This window comes from Furipterus horrens, unplaced genomic scaffold (genome assembly GCF_987537825.1).
Source record: "Furipterus horrens unplaced genomic scaffold, mFurHor1.1.pri manual_scaffold_2, whole genome shotgun sequence".
Taxonomy (NCBI): Eukaryota; Metazoa; Chordata; class Mammalia; order Chiroptera; family Furipteridae; genus Furipterus; species Furipterus horrens.
Genome location: NW_028327172.1, coordinates 48,862,507 through 48,886,631, shown reverse-complemented (window position 1 = coordinate 48,886,631; position 24,125 = coordinate 48,862,507). Strand labels below are relative to the sequence as shown.

At 38.6% G+C, this 24,125-nt stretch overlaps 1 protein-coding gene across 6 annotated transcripts in view; it reads left to right on the top strand.

The window, feature by feature from the left end:
* PAK1 (p21 (RAC1) activated kinase 1) overlaps positions 1-24,125 on the top strand; it is a 144,027-nt gene that overhangs the window by 76,512 nt on the left and 43,390 nt on the right. For 4 of the 6 annotated variants that reach the window (XM_090265691.1, XM_090265692.1, XM_090265698.1 and 1 more), the window contains 3 exons: positions 9,127-9,337; positions 20,128-20,228; positions 20,716-20,863. In XM_090265691.1, the coding sequence (XP_090121817.1) occupies positions 9,148-9,337; positions 20,128-20,228; positions 20,716-20,863 (439 nt within the window). In that variant the 5' untranslated portion in view covers positions 9,127-9,147. The remainder of the gene's footprint in view (positions 1-9,126; positions 9,338-20,127; positions 20,229-20,715; positions 20,864-24,125) is intronic. The other 2 variants (XM_090265704.1, XM_090265695.1) reach the window with 1 other exon arrangement.

The following is a 24,125-nucleotide window of genomic DNA, read 5'->3' as shown; positions in this document are numbered from 1 at the left end:
TACCCTGAAGTGGAATTGCTGGATCATGTGATAATTTTACTTTTAATATTTTAAGGAAGTGCTATATTATTTCCCACAGTGGCTTTATCATCTTACATTCCCAAAAGCAGTGCACAAGAGTTCCAGTGTCTCCACATCCTCACCAACACTTTTTGGTTTTTTTTATAGTAGCCATCCTAATGGATGTGAGGGGTGGTATCTCATAGTTTTGACATGCATTTCCCTAATGATTAGTCATGTTGAATATCTTTTTATGTGCTTATTGGCCACTTATATGTCTTTTTTTGAGAAATGTCTATTTAAGTCCACTGCCCATTTTTGAATAAGGTTCTTTTTTTTTGTTGTTGTTGTCAAGTTTTAGAGGATTGATGACTTTTTTAAAATTTTTTTGGTCATCTTGATGGACTCTGGTTAGGGAAGAAGAGAAGTGAGGTCAAGGGGGACTAACGGATAGTGGATTGGAGCTCAAAATGAAGTGTAGCAATTGTAGTGGAAGTTCTTGAGTAAGTGAGCTGCATGAATAGGAGGTTGTGTTTGGATTCATTCCAGGTATTGGAGCTGACGCACATTTTGGTGGTAAGGTCCAGGGTGTGATCATTGGCTAAGTTGGACTGGAGGTCGGCAGATGAAATGGCCAGAGTGTTGGAAGGTCATTACTGTGGCTGTGGAAGTCACTAGAATGATAACTGGTGATGTACAGAAGAAGGCCTCACTCCCTTTGAGTGAGGTGACCAGGAAGTGGATACTAGATAGCAAGAAAGTGTAATAGCAGCCTGTGGAGGCTACCAAAGAAACAGAGGTTTTTGCAAGAGGAAGAGAAAGAAATGGTTTATGAAATGGCACTGAAGATTAAGGACAACACTGATAGCCTGAGTAGGAGAGTGAACACAGGCTCCAGTTGAGAGGGCTCTAGAGAGGACTCTTCTTCAGGTGATAACCAGGTTTCTTTTAAGGCAAGGAGACAAAGGGAGCTGGCCTATGACAAATGGGAAGTCCCAAAGGAAAATCATAAAAGGGCTCCAGAGTTGGAAAGGAGTGAGAAATTTGGTGAGATTAGAAGGCATTCAGAAAGATTGGGGATGAGGGTTTGGGTGATCAGAGATGACTGAAGTAGGTGGACACTGGAAGCTTGATTGGCTTAGTCTGGATACCTTTTTTAGAGGAGAGAGGCAGTCCATTTTCATGCCGTGGTTCTTAATACTTCCAAGAATGTTCTTTGGGGGTAGCATGAATAAATTCCAGTGTTTCTTGAAAGGTTGATCCAGACAGCCTTATTGGTTCCTTCCAGCTCTCAGATTGTATGAGCTTCAGATTTTTTAGTGATGATTTTCTCAGTTCAAACCATTCATTGGGAGGTCTAGAGGTTTGAAACTCACTATAGGGGATAGCTCATCTGGGGCTGCAGGGTCAGGAATTTCCCAAGATGGTAGGAAGAGGATTATAAGACCTTTAGTACTGGTTTCTGCAGGTAACTCCAGTGACTGTTTGCAGAGGTGGTAAGAATGAGGAAGATGTGCAGGTGTGATTGGTGTGGGGAGGAGAGGATGAAGGTACAGGGCCAAAAGGTGAATTAAGTCTGACTTCAAACCTTTCTGCCTTTTCCATTTTGCTTTTCTGCCTCTAGTACCTCTCCAAATGCGGGAAGCATCCCAGGTACAGCCCTCTGTTCATTGTCTCAAATAATTAGTGTAGAAAGAGTGTTGCTAAGAGAATCAGAATTATCAGAGGCTAGTCATGTCCTTCTCACTATTTCATTGAATGATCTTAGATAAATTGCATCCTCCTGTGAGTTTCAGGTTCCCAACTATGAAATAAAGGTTTGGAACTGACTGATTTTTTAAGATCCTTCCAGCTCCTGGTTTTGTTTTTTGTTTTTGTTTTCCCCTCTCTAAACAGTCAGCAAACCTTTACTATTACCAGATCTATGCTGGGTGCCACTCTGGGACATAGAGGTTAATCAGATTCACTTTTATCCCTTGAGTTGTTCGTGGTCTGGTGAGGTTAATATGATGAAATATGGTAATTGCTGCATAGAAGTATGTATAAAATGCTATTATAAATTGAGGGGAAGATAGCTGTAGGGGGACTTCTGTGAAAGTTTTCATAGAGGAAGTGACTCAAGCTGGATCTTGAATGAATAGGACTTTGCTTAGCAGACAAGTTGGGAAATTTTAGGCAGAGAGAACAGTGTGGGCAAAGGCAGGGGCTGGAATGACAACTTTAGAGACTAGTAGAGAAAAACTGGAAAGATGAGTGGAGGATGTGAACACGTATTTATTGGACATCTCTTTTGTGTCAGATAGCATGCTAGTTGCTTTTCTATATGCTTTTTAATTCTTGTGATAACTCTGTAAGTAAATAGTTTAATTTGCAGTTGACTAAGAAGAAACTGAGGGTTAGAAGTTAAAGGAGCTTTCTTAACAGCCCAGAAACAGCCTCCAGTTTTCCTCTCTGCTACCTCAGCAGTTGCTTTCCTGTTGCTAAACCAGAGCAAGTGTGTGGAGGCTGCATGGTGGGAGTGTCTTTGACACGTCAGAAGGACATCCCTCAGCAAATTCAAGGCTGCAGCATTCTAGACCTCTGCCAAAGAAAACCTCCTGGCACAATTTAATTAAAGATCAGATTCTCATAACTAGGTGTCAAGGGCATGAAGTACTCCCCAGTCCTGCAGGGAGTGTAGGTCATGCCAGTCTCAGCTGCTCTGAGTTGTTTGGAACTGAGAAATTTGATTAATATATGAAATAGGTTTTATTTCTTCTTGTTTCTTTCCCTCCTTCATTTTAAATAATGGTCTGAGGGGGTTATTAGAGGTTATCTAGTCCATTCCTTTGCCTCTCGAGTGAACAGTGTGCTGTAGTGGAAAGAGGACATCTTAGTTACAGACTTCATTTCAGGTCCCTGCCTCTGCTGCGACAAGCTATGTGACCCTGGGTGACTGGCAACATGTCTGTTATTTTGTTTCTTCTGCCTTGCTCACTGTTTTATCCTCAGTACCCAGCACAGCCTAGCAAACAGTAGGTGGTGATAAATAAACATTTGCATGAATGAATGAGAAAGTTGATACCAGTGGAATAGATTTCCAAGTTTTCTGTAAACTTCAACATGTGATCCAATGTTAGTGATTGCTCAAATATCAGTTCCAAATGATGGTTGAAATCCTATTTGTAAAGATAGTTTTTCGAGAAGATTCTCTGAGGAAACTGTTTTTTAGAATTTTATCAAGTCTCTTAGTTTAGAGGACTCTCCCGAACTCCTCAGATCTCATTGTGTGAGCTCTAGGCATCGCAGAGTATTCACTGCAGATGGGTAACAGCAGCTGGTCCCTTCCTTCAGGCAGCACCTCCTTTTCCATTGTCATCTCTCTACAGCCTTTTGAAAAATCAACAATGTCATCTTTTATTTTTAACATGAGGCCCTCGTTGGACCCTTCAGCTGCGAAGAGAGGGGGGGTCTGCTGCATGGGCAACAGCAGACCCTCCATATCACCCTGCCTAGGCTCTGTAGCTTCACATAAGAAGCTGCACCATCGTCTCTCGAGACGGACGGCTGCCGACGACGACGACGACGACTCGTTGCACAGATCCAGAACTGACGAGAAGGAGCCATTTTTTTTTTTTTTTTTTTTGGACTAGGAGATAAAACACCCGCTGTGATCCTGCGTCCTACTTTTTCATCTTCATGTTGCATTCTGCTGCGCTGTGCTCTCACACTTATGTCGTTCCTGTGGTCGGATGCACTTGCCACCATTGCTGTCCATCAAAATAATTATTTATTTATTGTCTGTTTTCCTTGGTCCAGGCACTGATCAATGCCCAGGCCTATCCCAGATAATTAAATCAGAGCTCAAGTCAAACTTTTTATTAGGAAAATTTTCAGACATATAGCAAAGTTGAAAGAATTTTATAGTGAATACCAGTATAACCACCACCTGGGTTCTTCTATCATAAAGATTTTCATATACTTTCTTATATCCATTATATATTATATGTTGACATGTATATTATATCACATCCCTGTGTTCATCCATTAATCAATCTTATTTTTTTTAAATGCATTTCAAAGTAAATTGCAGATATTAGTCTACTTTCCCCAAGCACTCCAGCTGGTGTTTTAAAAAGCTAATAGGGGATTCTTGTGATCAAGAGTCAAAGACCACTAGTCTGACCTATTTATTCTTTAAGCCCCTGCTCTTAATACCACCTCTTCTTATGAAGCTTCATTGGTCACCTTAATTCAGTATAGTTTTTCCTTTCTGTGTCTTCTGACATTTTATTGCTTGTACTGTTCTATAGCACTATTTACAAATGGCCTGGCATTGTGGTTTTCTAGGTGCTGTCTATGCTGCTTGCTGGACTGTGAGAACTCTAGAGTTGGGATCATATCTTATTCATTTATTTATCAACAGATCCCTGGTTTCTAGCATAGCACCCTACATGTAAGTACTTAGTAAAAATTTATTGATTTGAATTGTACTTGAGTGAAATCATGTAACTATAGCAAAAGGTGTATATAACTTTTATATGGCTGATTTGAGGAACAAGAATTTGTATATCTTCTCTGGTGCTCAGCTCATGGCAGAAATTTAGTAATTATCAATCAAGTGCAGCCCAAGCATGTTTATATATATTTCTATATTTGCTATTGCCTAGATTTGACAGTTATATGTAAATCAGAAGTAGCAGCATTTAGGTCAGAAGAGGTACAAAGGGGCTAGAATTACCTCAAATATAGTTGGAAAATATTTTGGCAGAGAATCTGGAGATATGGGTTCTAATCCTCGCCTTTAAATTTCTCTGTGATCTTAGATTCTAATTTTCTTGTTTTTTTTTTTTTACCTCAGTACTTCTTCCTGTTATATGAGGGAGTCAGATTAGATGACCTCTTAGGTTGCTTCTGGCTTTGATGTTATGTGTATCTTAAAGTCTTTGACTGTCTTGGCTCTGTTTTTTATTAGTTGCTGTGGAATCCAGATGTGATAAAGTGGAAAGAAGTAGTTGTTGGTGAGCACACTCCTTCCCTGAATCCCTGTCTAGTTTAATTCAGTATATAAAGTACCTTACACATAGTGGCTACTTATAAAGTATTTTCTTTCCCTTTTTTCTACTTTAGCACTGTACCTTTATGCTTTTTACAGCAAAAGAGGCATGAATTCTTCTCATTGTTGGTTCCCTCTTGACCAGTATCTGTCTAGAGACTGCATAGTGGGAAACAACAAATTGTAGCTCATAGGTGAAGGGACTTTATAGCTTGTAAAAAGCAAAGCCAGGAATTCAACTCAGGTCTCCTGATTTTAACTCCAGTCATCTTTTTGCTGTATTGCCCTACCAGTGGCCCTTTTGAAACCTCACCGTTATCCTGCCTTTATTATAGAGCCACTCAGTTGATTCATAATTAATACTTCAGTATCATTAGTTGCTTATAAATTATTAGGCTCCCTGAGCCTCTGGGGCATTGGTAAAACCTGATCAGTCTGTCTTTCTCCCTGTCTGTCATATTAGTTTGTTGTCTAGGATAGATAGAGATATACCATTTGAAGGGTCATTCTAAATGTTGGCCTCAGGCCTGGCTTTATACTGCAGCGTGTCAGAAGGCATTGGCTTGTCATTTTCCCAAATCTTGGCCCGTAGATACTATTAGATGACTTAAGATACGTTTGGTCTTCTTATTCAAGAATTGAGTGTGTTTCTTCTTTCCCCTCTCAAGATTCATGTTTTGGACTTCTTTTTCTTTGTAAACAAACTTTAAAATAGTGTAAATTTAAAAATATGCTAAGTATTGTGCTGAGTATAAGTGGACAAAATGAACAGTGATGTGATCTATGACATGTGAAGGGAATGAAATTTCTGGGGAAACCAGAGGAAAGGACTGGTTGGAGGGCTACAAGGAAACTGGAAATGTACTATAAGAACATTATGCCCGAGCAAGTTCAGAGGGAAGGATTAAGAAGGTACAAAATGTGTTCTGCGAGTATAGTGGAAGGTACCGGCAATATTTTGCATTGAGAAAATTGATTGGAAGGAGGTCCTTTTTTTCTTTCACTTTATTTTTTTAAATTTAATTTTCAATTACAATTGACATATAATATTATATTAGTTTCAGGTATACAACATAGTGATCACACTTGTATAACTTGCTAAGTAATCAGCCTCATAAGTTTAGTATCCATCTGACACTATATAGTTATTATGACATTATTGACTATATTCCCTATGCTGTGCTTTACGTCCCCATACCTGTTTTTATGATGGGCAATTTGTACATCTTAGTCCCTTCCATTTTGGGGGTGTTGAAAGATGATTTCAAGTATCTAAAGTTCTGTCTAGATAAGGGGAATCGTCTTTTCACAATAGCCCTGAGAGATAGGATTTAAGACTAAGTGGTGGAAGTGGTTTTTGTTTATTTATTTGCTCACTTGTTCTTTCATTTGTTCAACAAATCTTTATTGATTACCTGTTCTTTACCAGACCTGGTGTGGAGGATTGAGAAATAAATAAAACTGAACTTTGTTTTTGAGGAGCTCACAGTCTAAGTCTGGCAAGGGAGGGGATAACAGGAGGCGAATGTGTAAACAAGTAATTAGAATGCAGTGAGTGTGAGATAGATATAACTTAATATAAGTGAGAACTGTCTAAATGAGGAGACCAAAGATAGAATAGGCTGACTTTTCAGACCGCAGAATTCCTGTCTCTGCAGGTTTTCAAGAATAGGCTGGAATATGGTACAGAGAATTCAAACATTGTATTCCAATGGGAGATTTTATGTTTTAAGTAACTTGGAATCTTTTTGAAAATGAAGATCTATTACCAAGAATTCTCCAAGCATAGTGAAAGAACTGAGAAATGAAGAAAATTGCTATCAGAGAGGTTGAGGAAGCCTTTTGGGGGCTGTGGTCCTGAAAGAGAGTTAGATTCAATGAAGTTGTTGGCTGAAGAGGCAAAGAAAGGCCTGCTTAGGATATCAGGTGGCTGCAGGGAGTATAATTTTGGAACTGGCAGTTCTGAGCTGGAAAGTATACTGGAGACCTGAGCCAGTAGTTCTCTTCAAGGGAGCTGAGGAACTTGAGTTGGGGCTAGTAGGGACAGCAAAAGCAGATCTACAAGGTGAAACTGAAAGAAATGGGTAAAAAGCACACCACTCAGAGAGTCAATTTAGATTAACAAGATTGTCCTTGCCTACTTGATTTCTTTTGTTCGAAAAGACAATTAAGGAGCAGTTGGTTTGCCAGAGGAAGGTCAGGATGAATTATACAAAGAGATGAAGTTTGAATTTGACCTTGAAAGATGAGTAAGATTTTTATTATTTAGAGGTAGAAGAAATCATTGACTCAGAAGTGCTGAGGGGTCAGGAGGAGGGTAAGAGACTACTTGGCAAATTTAGGAGAACAGAGATTTCTGAGGAGTTGTGTCCACGTGTGGTGGCTTAGTTTATAAGCTAAGGTGGATCAATGTTAAATTGGAAAGAACCTTAAAATGTCATTTGTACTAAACTCCTCAGTGGCAAAATATATATCCCTGTGCAAACTTTTGGTTAATTAAAATATTTATTGAATTTATTGTGGGTCAGATAATGTACTCTAGGCACTTTTGGATCATAAAGGTGACAAAATCAAGCCCAACCTTTGGGAAACACTCTGGGTCCTGGCAAAGACAATTATAACATAGTAAAAGTAAATATAATAACTTGGAAATATATTCTTTGCCTTGGGTCTGGAGAAACATCTAACTTCTTAGAGGTGGGAACATTTCCAAAGGGCACGTGGAGAAAGGATTGTGGGCGGGAATGAATGCAGGAGATCATTTAATTCTGCATGTATTAGGAAATGTTAAAAAGACTCCTATAGATTTTGTTTATAGCATTTAAGTAATTGATATCTAAAGTAGTGCTATTCAAATCTGGCTGACATTAAGATCACTGATTTTCTGTAATTAAAGGTATTTGTCCTTAGGCCAGCCATACTAAATCAAAATTTATGGAGATCAAACCCTGGCACCTATATTTTCTAAAAAGCTCTGGGTGATTATTATGTATTTTTTTGTTTTTGTTTTTTTAATTAGAGACTTAAGTGTCTAAAACACTGTTGTGTTTGATTCCAACAGACTTATATTATAAGTAGTCATGGTTAAAGACGTAATTTCCACTGTAGCATGGAAGAATAATGAGAAACTTGATTAATTCTGGAAACATGTCTATGCATTGACAATTATTTGAGGTAATAAGATCTATCTTCATTAAAACGACTCCTACCATGTGATAGGGATTTTATTCCTTTTTATTAGATTTCATTCCTTCTGTTTTCCAGAAGCATTGGAGATCACTAATAAATACAGCATCGTATAGAATAGGATGACTATTGCAATTGACCATCATATATTTAGAACAAGGTTAAATTTTAGAGGAAAGAGATAGTGCAGAGGTAATATAAGCCAGGTGTCAGCAAACTTTTCTTGTAAAGAATCAGATAGCAAATATTTTAGGTTTGTGGGCATACAGTAGCTGTTGCAAACACTCAGCTCTGCCACTGCAATCTGAAAGAAGCCATAGACAATTTGTGAAGGAGTGGATATTGCTATGTTTCAATAAAACTATTTACAAAACCTGCAGCTTTACAGACCCTTGATATAGTGAGTGATACAATCCATTCCAGAGAGGGAACGTAATTTTTCTTAGGTTACAAAATTAAAGCGAGGCAGAGAATTCACTATGTGAAATGCTGTTAGCAGTTTTATTTAATCTTCATATGAATGAATAAATGACACCCAGTGGTTAAGGAATTTTTCTAAAGCTAGTAAGTGACACTGGGATTCATACGTAGTTTAGGTGGGCCAAATTTCTGTGTTTTAAAACTACATCATCATGGCTTTCTGTGCTGTCTAATGCCTTAGATAGGGGAATGCAGAGAAAAGCAAGAACCTTGTGAATTTTCAGCAGCGCTTGGCACAAAGTAGGCATTATATCTTTGAGTGTTGTTGACTGAATATGATAGTGGTAGTCTGGTATGCAGTAGGAGGGCTTGAACTGGGCCCTGCAGGGAGGATTGTATAATGTGGATTCTTTTAAACTTTTTGACATGTATTTCCTTTTGTTCAAAAATAATAAAAGTGTTATGTTCTTTTTTTCTGATTCCAGTAGCTGCTGCTGGTGGTGACAATGTCAAATAACGGCCTAGATGTTCAAGATAAACCCCCAGCCCCTCCAATGAGAAACACCAGCACTATGATTGGAGCTGGTAGCAAAGATGCTGGAACCCTAAACCATGGTTCCAAACCTCTGCCTCCAAATCCAGAGGAGAAGAAAAAGAAGGACCGATTTTACCGATCCATCTTACCTGGCGATAAAAGTATAGTATTTCATTTCTTTCTCATCATTTGTATACTTGCTTTTCTTTTTGTTAACCTGGATAAAGTATATGTTATTTCCTTAACTTAATTTTTCTTTAATACCTTTTCTCCCCTATTAAATATTTCCTTTGTTTCTTTCCTAAAGTGGCTGAAGTCACATAAAAAATAGACCTATTTTTAAACTCTGTTAATTATTTTGAGCAAAATTCTAACAAAATAATCATGCATTTGCCTGACTTGGACAATCTATGTATGTTTATTTACTTTTTAAGTTCTTGAACTGTTTATGAATTCTCAGAATGTAATAAATATTGACATGTCTTCATTTGGATTTTTTTTTTCCAAAGTAGTTTTATTTGGGATGACTTTTTTCCAGATTCTTGATTGCTTTTTCTTTATTCATGTGTCCTGAGCTCACTTCCAGATTTGGGAATTAAATTTCAGTAACAAGGGCAAGTAATAGCGGAGGAAAGGAAGCAGGACTCAGCATGAGTTCACTAAGGAAAAGTCATACGAGGTGGGCTAATCCTCTTATTGATAAAACTTCTAGAAGAATAATCAGGATTTTAACAGTGTATATGATAAAGTCGCTGAAATTCTATGGACAAGACAGTGAAATAGAGGTTTGGGTGTCCATATGGATTGACGACTTCTGTTTGATACCCACCCCCCCAAATATTTACTTAAGTGTCTGTTGCTATGAAGTTAAATTCTCAGTCATACTGGCCTGCTGAAGAAATTGGTTTTCTTGTCTGTAAATAGTTATCATGAGCTTCTGGTTTAGGTGGACCTGGTTCAAATCCTGGATTCATCACATCACTTACCAGATCTCTGACTTTAGGTATGTCAGTTAACGCCTTTGACTTTTAGTTTTCTTATATCTAGGAAAGATTGGGCTTTTCCTATCTCTAAAATTGGGATAATATCTTACACGGTTGTTATGTGAAGGTTACATGTGAAGTTCCTAATACATTACCTTCTTACACAGGAGGTAAACACTAGTTTCTTTTCTCTTGTTTGTTGAAGGTGGGATGCATGGCTAATAGATTACAGACAAAATCAGAACTGGGATTCTGAAACAGTAGGCCAAATATAACAACCACAGTGATGAATTGCAGAAAATATCTTACATTGAGAAAAGTATAACTGGAAAACTACAGATCAGGGAAGATGGTAAATGATGGCATCATTAACCAAATAGAGAACACAGGAAGAGGAGCAGGTCAGGAGGGGTGGTGGTTGGAGAGCAGGAAGATGATGACTTTAAGCACTTTGCATTTGAGGTGAAAAGATAATTTCAGACACTTTGCATTTGAAAATGTCTTGACATAGAGATGTCCATTAAGCAGTGATCTTACAAATAGGAAATGTTTGGTGAATAACTGAAATGAGAACTGTTGAGGACTTTTAGTGAGTACATTGGGCTTGTATCTTTGTGGGTTTACTCTTTCCCTTACTGTACCTTCACTGTGAGCTCTTCTCAGGTCTAGATAGAAGGGAGATGGGTAAGTTGCTTATGTTGCATTTTCTGGCTAGTTCATTCATATAGTAGTAGCTGCCAACTTCCTAGGTATGTGGGCTGTGATGTACGTGGTGTTACACTGCCCTGGAACCTTCCCCCACAAATATAGTCACTTTGTTTATCCCTCAATTTAGGTGTGTGCTTATTTTTAATACTGTGCTTTTATCAATCATAATTGTTATCAGATCTCTATAAAATAAGTATGCTTTCTGTCAAAGTTTCTACATGTCATGAAAAGAACTTTTAAAATTAAAAATTGAAAGGTTGGATTTGTTCTTGCTGACAAACTAGGAAGATAAAATTCCTTCCCAATAGGCATCATCAGTTAAAAACTTGTGCTTCAAAGAAAGTAAAAAGATAACCCATGCAATGGGGGAAAATTTTCCCAAATTATGTATCTGATAAAGGACTTGTATCAAAAATATATCAGGAGCTATTACAACTAAACAATAAAAAGACAACTTAATTTAAATATGGGCAAAGGATCTACATAGACATCTCTCCAAAGAAAATATTACAAATGGCTGTTAAGCCCATGAAAAGATGCTCATAAACATTACCACTAAGGAAATGCAAATCAGAACCATGGTGAGAGACTACTTCATACCCACTAGGATGGCAAGAATAAAAAGATAATAACAAGTGCTGGCAAGGATGTGGAGAAATTGGAACCCTCATACACTACTGGTGGGAATGTAAAATGCTGCAGCCAGCTGTGGAAAAGTCTGGCAGTTCCTCAAAAGTTTAAACATAGAGTTATCCTATAACACAGAAATGAAAACATGCCCACACAAAAACTTGTACATGAATGTTTATAGTAGCATTATTAATAATAGCCAAAAAGTATAAACATACCTAAAGATTCATCAACTGATGATGGGTAAATAAAATGTAGTATATCTATACAGAGAAATATTATTTGGTAACAAAAAGAAGTGAAGTCCTGATCCATGCTATGACATGAGAGAACCTTGACAACAGTGTTAGTGAAGGAAAGCAATCACTAGAGACCACATATTTTCTGATTCCTTTTATATGAAATGTTTAGAATGGGCAAATCTATAGACAAAAAGTAGATGAATGGTTGCCTAGGGCTGTGGGGGAAGCAGATGGGATGAGGGAGTTTTGGTTAAGTGGTATGGGTTTTCTTTTGGGGGTAATGAAAATGTTCTAAAATTGATTGCGGGGATGTTTTCCAGGCTCTGTGAATGTACTAAAAGCCGCTGAATTGTACACTATATAGGTGAATTGTATGGTATATGAATTCTGTCTCAATAAAATTCTTTAATAAAAAGGAGGATTGCTTCCTGGAACAGCAGATGAAAGCATAACCTTCAGACATCATTGGGAACTGAAGGGATGATCTTATGTACTAAATAGGGAGGTGGGGGTCTGGATTGTTGGGTGTAGTCTTGGTTCTCCTATAAATTGGCTGCCTGATTTGGGTCAATTACTTTTCTGTAGGCTTCAGTGTCTTCATCGAAAAATTTAGAATCAGTCCAGTGAACAAATATAGTCTTTTATACCTTTGAAGTCCTGTAATTTGATAAATGAGATATTACAAAGATGAAGTTGGATCAGGTTGTGTGTGTGGGTGAAAGAATCTAGGCCAGCAATTCCCAACCTTTTTGGCATCGGGGACCGGTTTTGTGGAACACAGTTATTCCACAGACAGGGAGTGGGGCGGGTGGGGAGGGTTTCAGGATGATTCAAGCACATTATGTTTATTGTGTACTTTATTTCTATTATTGTTACATTATAATATATAATGAATTAATTACACAACTCACCACAATGCATACTCAGTGGGAGCCCTGAGCTTGTTCTAGGGGTGATCATTTATTTGCAGCCACTCCCCAGTGCCAGCATCACTGCCTTAGCTCCACCTCAGATCATCAGGCATTAGATTCTCTTAAGGAGCATGCAGCCTAGATCCCTCACATGCGCAGTTCACAGTAGGGTTCACACTCCTATGAAAATCTAATGCCGCTGTTGATGTGACAGGAGGTGGAGCTCAGGCCGTGATGCGAGCAATGGGGAGCGGTTGTAAGTACAGATTAAGCTCTGCCCCCTTGCCTGCTGCTCACCTCCTGCTGTGTGGTTGTTACTAACAGGCTACTACTGACTATGTGGCCTGGGAGTTGGAGACCCCTGAGCTAGGCCATTGTCTAGTACTTGAATCTGATAAAGCTGTAGCCCCCGAGATTCTCCTCGAAATTCTTGTTGAGAAACCTTAGGCCAAATCTGGTCTGAAAACAAATCTCTTACCTCAAGATTAAAGCTGTGTCTCTAAATTCAGACCACAGAGGTAGAAAGCATAGAGTTACAAGTGCTAGTGTAATGTTCTGGTAACCTTTCTTTCATGACCTAGTTATAGGTTTTTCCATATATGCCCTGAGCACATAGGTTTAAAATCCTAGATGGCTATGATTCTTGTGTACATCAAAATGAAATTTTTTTGAAAAGTGAGGTTTTTTCTTTTTTGTTTGGAGCTTTTATTCAGCTTGATTTTCTGCATGTTGATATTGCCATTCAACCAGTCAGCACTTGTTGACCTGCTGCTTTGTGTTTAACTTAGTCCTAGCAGGATACGGAGCAGCTTTTGCAGTCATTGAAGTGTTATTTATGCCCTTTATAAAGTATTTGAGATTTTATACCAGCTGCATAAAGAAATGACCTAGAACTGGACTTACATAACCTAGATTGAGTCCTACTGTTGTAGGCAGTTAGACAGGAGCAGAACAAGAACAATGGGCCAGGTACAGAAGGTCACAGGGTAGGGATGGAGGCGTGGGTCCCTAGCAGTGGGCAAAACTGGGAAAACAAGGATCTCGCCCCTAGGGTAACCTTTCTGTAGCATATCACTGGTCATGTGTTTTAAATCCCCTGACCGTCCACATCTCTGGTCATGTGGTTCAGACCCTCCCCTGACCTTTCCTCCCCTGGCATGTAGCTAGTCATGCAGGTTAGACTGCCCCCCCTTAGAGGGGGAACAAACAAGGGGGCCAGGGAATAGCCCTTGAGCATTAAGCCCCCAAGACAATGAGGTTCTAACCTGCATCAAATACATCTAGGCCTCAGTTGTGTTTCAGCTTCAGGCCCAGAAATGCACCAAAACCAGACAAGTGATGCCATGGCTGACATCAGGACCAGCTGCATTGACTAATGACCCCCTTGCCCTGGAGCTGACCAATTAGTGGAGACCAGCACCCTGAAAGGACACACCTGGAAAGCTGATGAATATTCTGTTGAGATAGAGATCTTCCCCTGGGACTGCCCCTAAAATCTCCACCCTTAAAAGCTCGTAGGACTGGAAGACCCAGTGCACTCTCCCTGCTCCCTTCCCCTTCTCCCCTCCTCTCCCCCCGCCCGGGCACATTACCTTTGCCTTTCTCTCTACTAAGTTTCAAGGGCCCTTCTTTTGCCTCTGTAACTTGTTTCCTGAGCCCATTTCTTCTACTGCTTGCTCCTGCCTCTATAACTTTCTAAATAAACTTTCTCTTATAGTTTGAGTCTTGGCTCTGAATTCTTTCTTATCCAGAACTTAAGTACTGAGGTTGCTGAACTGAGGTCTGGTCTTAACTTCGCTAGTCTAACACCTGGTGCTGTTGTCACCGCCAACACTGTCTCTGACATTTACTAAGTATGTTATTTTTTCCCTCTTACCTATTTATTTTAATCACAGGATCCTTATCTGTAACATGGTAATAGTCATAATTTCCATCCACCCCATGTCATTAGTAGGCTTTTGTCATATGATGTAGTAAGTAGGTATAAAAGCAGTCTCTACACTGTGAAACACTGTGCAAATATGAAGGGTTTTTGTTTGTTTTTTACTAAAAACCTCATTTCTTGTTTTATGTGATACCTACAACAGCTTATATTAAGTTGGGGAGGCTGGGTATTAGAAAAAAGTAAATTGTTCAAGGTCTCACAGCTGGAAAGTGGCAGGGATGAGTGTGGACCTATGTCTGCCTAAAGTATTTGTTACATCCTAGCATACTATCTCTGTTAGTTGTTCTCCACCCAGATTACACATATGACTCACTCATGTTTTGTTTTTGTTTTTTAATACAAATGCCTGTGTTTCACCCAGACTTTTGGATCCAGAATTTCCAGCAGGATAGTTTTAGGATTCTAAGGAGATCTGGGAGTAGAGTTCCCTGTGGGCTGTGGCGGTGACTGAGATTGAGTTGCAAGGGGGAGAAGGTCTGTGGGCATTACCCAATGCTGCCCGCCAGCATGTTTTCAGTGTGTGCCTGTGGGAACGCCTAAGTGATTGGAAGAATCTGACATGGAGGGCCTGTAATCGGTGGTGCTGAGCTGCAGAATTCCATGTGGGAAAGCCTGGTTCCTGTGGTTAGGATCTGGGGCCTTTGGTTTATTCTAGGAAGTCCTGCAGCATTTCGTTTGGAATCTTTTTTTGGCTGCATTTTCACAACCAAAGTGGAATTCTCTGAGCTTGGGAAGCATTTAACAAAGTTAATTTTAAAACTGGACTACGTCAGTATTTATCTCTCCAAGTTTGAAGTGTTTTACTGTGTGGAGCTCAGATTAGTTCAGCTGGACCAATGAGAGGTGCTTCTTAAAAATAAATCTTAAAAAAAATAGGCCAATGACTTGTGCTGAAACTTGGATGGCTGTACAGCTACATGGGATTTTGTAGTGTCAGCCTCATCCCAACTTATCAGAAAGCCCAATGGACTAGGTCAAAGATACAGTTAAAGTCAGGATGTACAAGGTTGTAAACTTGTTTTTCCACTTAAAGTCCTTAAGCCTGTGATCTCTAGTTACAGGAAATCAGGATGATTCCTTTCTTTTTTTCCTTTTCATTTTCTTTTTAGCATCTTAAAACAATGAACATTTATTATCTCACAGTTTTTGGGGGTCAGGAATCCAGGGGCAATTTAGTTGGGCAGTTCTGATGAGGTATCTCATGAGGTTGCAGTAGAAATGTCTCTGATACTCTAATGTTAAAGATAACTCAGCTTACAAAGATAACTTTAGCTTACAAAGCACATACATTTTCTTTACCTTAGTTGATCCTCAAACTAATAACAACAACAATAATAAAAATAGTTCATAATAGAGTAATAACACAATAATAGTAAGCTTAAAATAGTTAACAGCAATAACGTGGCTACTATTATTATTTGGGCCATGATTTTGTCCTGAAGAACCTTACATCTTTGGTTAGGAGGTAAGTCTTAAAAACCGCAAGGAGTCATACACGATGGGAAATGACTAAATGCTGACTCAGTATCTTGGGAATTCACAGAGGGAGTAAAGGTCATGAAATCCATTTTGGAAGAAATGGGACTTGAACCAGTTTTTAAAAGATGGTTGAATGTTTTAAAAGGGAGAATGACAGGAATAGCAGAAAGAGTGAGCAAGACCTTGGAGGTGGGAATATGGGAGGTATCTGCAAAGGTTGCAGAGCAAAGTGTGACCTGTGGAAGCAGAGCCACTTTCAGCATTAACTTGTGCATTTATGGGTTCAATGCTTTCATTGCCCTCGAATTCTTTTCGAGAAACTACTCATCCTCTGAGCCACTCTCTCTGTGTGACTTCATTACCAAAATTCCTTTTGTATTTGACATTCCATGCCTGTGATGGTATCTTATATAGTGTATTAACATAATAGAAATAATATATAAAAATATAACGATATATTAACATAAAACAAATATAACTAAAACATAAAAATAATTGTTCTTAACAGACTTCTAAGTGACTAGATCAAAAGAAATGTAGGAACAGAAAGCAATTCCAAAGCCCTGCAACATATCCCATGCATTCTGTTTAGCTATGAGTAAAATAGATAGATTTATGTCATAAATGATGGCTTAATTTCAGCCCTAGTAAACCCCTAGCTCTCCTTCTCTCAAAGCAGCATAAATAGCTAAAACCTATGGTCATTTCAGATTGATTTCTTTCACCTAATAATGTGCATTTTAGGCTCCTCTCATTGTGGCTTGATAGATGATTTCTCTTTAGTTCTGAATAACATTTTCATTTTCTGGGTGTACCACAGTTTATTTATCCATTTACCCACAGAAGTACACCCTGGTTGTTTCCAAGTTTTGGCAATTATGAATAAAGCTGAAACATCCTTGTGCAACTTTTTGTCTGAACATAAGTTTTCAGCTCATTTGGGCAAATACCATACCAAGGAGTGCAATTGCTTGATTGTACGGAAAGAGTATATTTGATTTTGTAAGAAACTGTCAATCTGTCTTCCAAAGTGACTACCGTTTTGCATTCCCACCAGCAATGAATGCAGGTTTTTGTTCCCCTACATCTTTGTCAGCATATGGCATGTCAGTTTTGGATTTTGACCATTCTAACAGCTGTGGAGTGGTATTTCATTGCTGTTTTAATTTGCAGTTCCCTAAGACATGATGTTAAGCATCTTTTCCATCTGTATATCTCCTTCAGCAATGTGTATATTCTTGTCTTTTGCTCATTTTTTTAAGGGATTTTATTTATTTATTTTTAGAAAGAGGGGAAGGGAAGGAAAAGGGAGGGAAACATCACTGTGTGAGAAAAACAACCTGTTGCCTCTTGCATGCCCCCAACCAGGGTCCTGGCCCACAAACCAGGCATGTACCCTGACCAGGAATTGAACCAGCGACCTTTTGGTTTGCATGGCCGGCACTCAGTCCACTGAGCCACACCAGCCAGGGCAATTTTCTTTATCAACTTGTTTTCTTATTGTTGAGTTTTAAGAGTTCTTTGTATATTCTGGATGGTAGTTCTTTATTAAATATATCTTTTGCAAATATTTTTTCCATGTCTGTGGTTTGTCTTCTCATTCTCTTGATTCTCAAACTTTTATCTTTTTAGTTTTTATTGAATTATTGGGGTGACATTGGTTAATAAAATGATGTAGGTTTCAAGTGTACAAGTTTATAATACGTCATCTATATATTGTATTGTGTGTTCACCTCTCAAAGTCAACACTCCTTCCATCACCAGTTATCACTTCTTTACCCTATTCTATCTCCCTCCACTCCCCTTTCCCTCTGGGAATCACCATACTGCATACTGTTATTTGTATCTATGTGTTATTATTATTATTTGCTTAATCCCTTCACCTTTCTCACCCAGCCCCCAAACACCCTCCTCCTGTCAGCTGTCAGATTGATATTTGTATCTGAGTCTGTTTCTATTTTTGTTTGTTTGTTTTATTAGAGTCCACATATAAGTAAAATTATATGGTATTTATCTTTCTGTTACTGGCTTTCACTTAGCATAATACTCTCCAGGTCCAAAAAAAAGTGGATAAATTTGATCACTCTGTAGAAGATAAAATCATTAATAGCTTGGGGACTGGAATGAATTGGGAGAGAGAGGAGAGATAACAGAATCATAAGCAGCAGCAGTGCATGAGAGGCAGAGTGACAAAACAGAAAGGCCTTAGAGCTGGGAGTCTGAAAACCTTAGTTCTAGTCCCAGATCTGCTTTCATCTTGCTCTGTGACCTTGGGCATGTTATTTAACTTCTTGGAATCTCTGTTTCTTCTGTCAGGTGGGCACCATAATCACTGTCCTGCTTGTCACACAGTTGTTTTGAGGTTCTAGTGAACTGTAATATATGTGAAAATGCCTTGTAAATACTAGAGCATGATACAAATACAAAACTAATACATCTGCAATGACTCTTATTTCCAAATAAAGTCACATTCTGAGGTACTAGGAGTTAGGACATGCGATTTTTGTGGGGACACAATTCAACCCTATAACTTTCCGCCAGGTCAGAAGGACCTTAGTGAACATCTACTTTTTATGCCACTTGATGATGCTTCCAGTGAAAGTGGGGCTCTTTCATGGAATCAAGAGAAAAGCATTTCACCAACCCACGCATGGGAGATTGTGGTACGACAAGGTTTATTTGGGTGGAAGGCCCCCTTTGTCTCATCTCCATCTGTCCTGCCATGGAAAAAGTCCAACCATGTCTTCAGCAAGACCAGAACAAATGCCATTGTCCAAAGTTCCTGTTTCATGTTGAAGTTCAGTCCTTCAGAGCTTGTAGGTAGCTGCTAAGCAGTCTCAGTCCCCATCCAGGTAGCTTAGCACTGTTCCTGGCTGTACTGCTGTACTCAGGCTCCAAGCAGCTGCCGGGTCTACAGCTGCTAAGGCCATGTGGTTATGGAGAAAGAACGTGTGAGTGCAAGGGTTGAGCATGGGTCATCAAGAGAGCTCTTCTTTGTTCCCTGGGATTATATTCTTTGGGACCTGGGAAGGTTCAGGAGCTTTTTCAAAATAACTAGTCAACTTCCCAAGCTTTCATAGGATTCTGATGGGTTCACCCCCTTACTAATCCATCTTTCCCCGGGCTAGATTGACAGGCTGCTATGGCTGCCATTTTGACTTCTCTTGTGCATGTGCTTACCTCCCCCTGTTCTCCCCAAAAATTCGGTACCAGAGGTGGTAAGGGAGGGGTGTTAATTCTTGGTGAGGCAATGTTGTGATTTCCCTGGAGTGTGAATCTGTAACTTCCTGGTGAAGCAAACAGGCTTATGCTCCCTAGTCCATTAGGCTCAACAATATCTGATTCCCTTTGCTGCCTTTCTTATTAATAATTAGCTAACTATCAATGGTAAAAATAGAAGAGGAATGACTACAAGTAACTGGACAAGTAACGTAATCTCTGTGCTTCAGTTAATTTGTCTGTAAAATAAGGGAGATAATACCTAACTGATAGGGTTGCTGTGAGGCCAAACTCAATTAATATGTATAAAGAACTTGAACCATTGCCTCTAAAGCACCTAATAAAATTATTAGCGATTCATATTATTAAAGTAACTTCCAGATATAAAATTCTGTAATTTAGAAAACCTTACAGAAGCCTGTAATCAAAGACCAATTATAGAAGCTCATAGAATGTAGGGCTGGAAGTGTCCTTAGAGACCATCTACCTGAGCTTTCTCTTTTTACAGATGGGAAACCAGGGTTCAGTAAAAGGAAGTGACTTTCCCTGGACCAAAGGGCTCATTAGTGGTAGAACCAGAACTATTAACTGATGAGTGTTCTTTCTGTGCCTCTCTTACTTCAGTTCAACAAAAAGTTAAGTCTTTAATTTTGCATTGAACATCTACTCCGATTTAGGTCCAGCACTGGGTTCTGTAAATGCATGTGTGAAGTATACAGTTTGGGCCTCTACAGGAGCCAAGAGCTCAATGAAAAACTAAGCCTAAAAATGTAATAATGTTTCTGTTTTTTTATTTTTTTATTTTTTATTTCTTTCTCCCTGTTTCTCTTGCAGCAAATAAAAAGAAGGAGAAGGAACGGCCAGAGATTTCTCTTCCTTCAGATTTTGAGCACACAATTCACGTTGGTTTTGATGCTGTCACAGGGGAGTTTACAGTAAGTCTTGGGTCACAGAAAGGCCTTTGGTCTTTCAGAGTTCTGGCTATGCATTGTTAAATTCAGGCATTCCTAATCTTCCTGATGCCTCTGTCTTTGCCTGAGAGTCTCATTACTATCTTCTTATATTCATGAGGACACTTTACTCATCTCCAAAAAATGTACCAAAAAAACCCTTTGACTCTTTATTCCTTAAATAGAGCTCTGTGAAGTGGCCCCTTAGTAGCAGGCTTTGTGCTGGGCACTGATGATACAGACAAATCAGACATGGTTCCTACTCTAGAGGAGGAATAGCCTGGTGAATGAGTAAAATCTCAAATGTTTAATACAATGAGATAAGTATTACAAAGAGGCTCTGAGGGTGTAGAGAGAAATGAATGACTAAATCTGTCCTTGGTTGCTCACAGGTATCCAAATGAGCTCTGATTTTCTTTCAGGGCTCCCTGTCACTCTGTCTTTCTGACAGCCTTACATGTCTCTCTTACAGGGGATGCCAGAACAGTGGGCCCGCTTGCTTCAGACATCAAATATCACTAAGTCGGAGCAGAAGAAAAACCCGCAGGCTGTTCTGGATGTATTGGAATTCTATAACTCAAAGAAGACCTCCAACAGCCAGAAGTACATGAGCTTTACAGGTATGAGGATTATGTCAAGGGTAGTCTAAGAAATAAAGGATTTTCTTCCGGGCGGAAAAGAGCTGCCTGTCTGTTGGCACAGGGTGAGAGAGGAAAGTATTGGAAAGAGTGGAGATGGTACTTTCACTAAGACAGAATTTTGGAATTTGAGAGCCAAGATTATGTGTTTTTGCATCGGACTTGAGTCTTTACTATGAAACTGCACATTATCAAAAAACAACATGTAAAGAACATACACTTTGTGCTCGAAGATATAAATTCTGACACTCACTAGGTTCTAACATTCACTTCATTTCTTTGAGCTTCAAAATGGGAATAATTCCTATCTCTAGTGGTTGTAGTGAGGAATAAATGAGCTCATTGATTTGAAAGTTCTTTATAGGTTATGAACAACACCATGGAGATGTAACTGTCATTATCATCATTATCTTTAATATCATTAAGTTATTTAATAACACATTTAATATGTATCTTCTAAGTAGGAAAGCCCAGTTTCCTCCTGAAGGCACTAATTTATATCAGTCAAATGTAAAACAGGTTAGTAATAATAAATGTTCTTTAGATGTACTCTATATAGGGGGCTATGTTTTTCAGAGTTGTTTTTAATAGCAGAATTGAGATTAGAATCCAGGTCCTCTAATCCTATACCAACACCCTTTGAGTTTACTACTTGCCTCCAGTAACTTCATTTGGAGAACCTCCTTTTATAGCAGAGAAAGTTTTTCTTTTTTTCCATAAGTTATAAGAAGGCCCACAGTTCTGGAAACCAACCTTTTGTATAGCATCTTAGAATGTTAGAGCAAGAAATATCCTAAATATGTATCACTTCCAATTCTCCCTTGTTTTGCAGACCAAAAAAAAGGCCTTTCTAGTGTGGCTAAATTAGCAGAAGAGCTGGTCTCTTATCTCTGAGTTCAGTGCTCTTTCCAGAGTTCATGCTGTCTTTTTCAAAGGGCAGTATTGTTGGGGAAGGTGAATACCAGGATGAACTAGCTAATTTTAAGGATGCTTTCCCCAGCAAGTACCTGGCTTATATCAAAGGGCACAGATGGTGAGGATGACAGGCTGCATCTTCGCTCATGCTGCCATGGTGGTGCCCAGGAGAGGGTCATTGCGTGTTCCCAGCAGTATTTCCTTCTTCACGTCTGGCCCCGCTGGGTCTTCCTTACTTCTCCCATTGAAGGACTGGGGCATTCCAAGGAGGAATTGAGTTTAAGGGGTTCTAGAGGACAAGTTTTCTAGTCAGAAAATTAGAGCTTGTGTTTTAGAGAGTTTGGCTTGGAGACATGAGATTAGAGCTGGCTTTGAAAGCCTCAGCAGCAAAGGTTTTGGAAGAATTTCTGTTCTCACATATACATGTGTGTCCAATGTGTACAAGTGCTGTACATGTATATGGAAGCATAGCTCTGTGGGTTTGCATATGTTTGGAATTAAAGTCCACTTAATTATGCATGAATGAATAGATATACACATTCAGGTAACTGTGTGCATATGAATATGTGAATAATACCAAGTATATGTGTGTGTGTCTCCACACCTGTGTGTGCACATGCATGCATGCATGTAGGATTTTTGCTTTTCTAGGAGTTGAAGACCAGGGCTAACTCTAGGCAAAATTTTATGTTTGACACAGTTCGTTTTTAATGTCATATCTGTCCTTTTTCTATTTCCCCTCTTCTCATGCTATTTATTATGATAACACTACCTCACTCTATATATGCTTGTGTATGAATGATCTCATTTGATACTCATAATGGCCTTGTGGGGTTGGTAGTGCAAGGATTATTATCCCCATTTTACAGACTCAGAGAAATTAATTAGGCTCAGAAAAACTATGTGACTTACTCAGAGTGACTCAACTGATATGTGATAGAAGTGTGTTTTAACTTGGGCCTTTAAACCATTTGCTGTTTATAACCCAAGCATGATCCTTCATGCCAAATTTTGTCAGTTTTTCTATTTTTTCAGCACTTTGTTTTCTGTACCAATTACTAGCAAATGGAATAGACAAAAAATAGTCTAGATGGACAACTCCAAGTTCTGGAGTTTAGCACTATGTAGCTACTGACTTATGTAATCTTGAATGAGTTTCTTTTCTCTGAACTTAAGTTTCCTCATTTGTAAAATGAAGGGATTGGAAGTAGTTTCTCCTCTGTCATTCTGTACAGGATTCTATTTTGATATATAGAAATTATACATTACAGTTAAAAGGAGCAAAACTTACTTGCTTCTTATATGGATGAGATATATTTATTATCAGAATATTCAGTTTTCAAAAACACTAATAGTTCACAAGGTTGGGGTAGTGCATTAAGAGCATATTGTGTTTTGCTTTGCCTTTTGGACAAAAAGAACAAATGAATTATGTTTAAAGTATATCCTGAATTGATTTCTCCAGAGTACAGGGGGCTATTCAGGGTTTGTTTTAAGAATATTGTGTCATAGCTTGTGGGTTCATTATTTGTCATAGGACCAAAGAGGCTGTACCTGGCACTTTCTTATATAATGGAATTGGGATTTTTAACATTCTCTGGGCTTGGTTTTTGGTGAGGAATATATTACATTTGGTAGAATATTTCTTCTCCTTAATTCTGTTGGTAATGAACCAGCAAAGTCACTTTCTTCTTGGCTCTTTAGGAATTAAAGAATAAATCCAAACACAATACTTGGTCTTTAAACTTATTTTCTTGCTAAAACCTCCATTAAATGTATGTTTTCTATTTTATTAAGTCTAAGATGTCACTGATTGTAAGATGCATCATTATTTTATATACCACTACAGAAAAAAGGTTGCCAATTAAAACATGAAATGCCTTTGATTGTAGGACACATCTCTATTTCAGAGATGTTAATGTGAAAAAATGTACATCTCAGAATCAATGAAATATGGTGATTACCTCATTGAGGGAGCTTGAATCTATTATTAGAAAAAGATCCTACCTTTAATTAGACTTCACATGATTAATGCCTCTTTTCCTAAGCCTTAGTCTTTCTCTCCCTGTGGGAAATAGACATGAATATAGAGGATCTTTTCTAAAAGCTGAAACTGCAGATTGGTCATAATTTGTCATGGATGGCTCAGGATAATACCAGCCATGAATTATTTCCCTTTCTTTTAGATTGCAGGAAAATTCCTTGATTATTCAGGTCTATGATGTGGGTATAGTTCTAATATAGTACTTAGAGTTCAACCAGGACTCAAATCTTGACTCCTATTTAACCTGCATGTACCCTGGGCAAATTACTTAACATCTCTGAACCT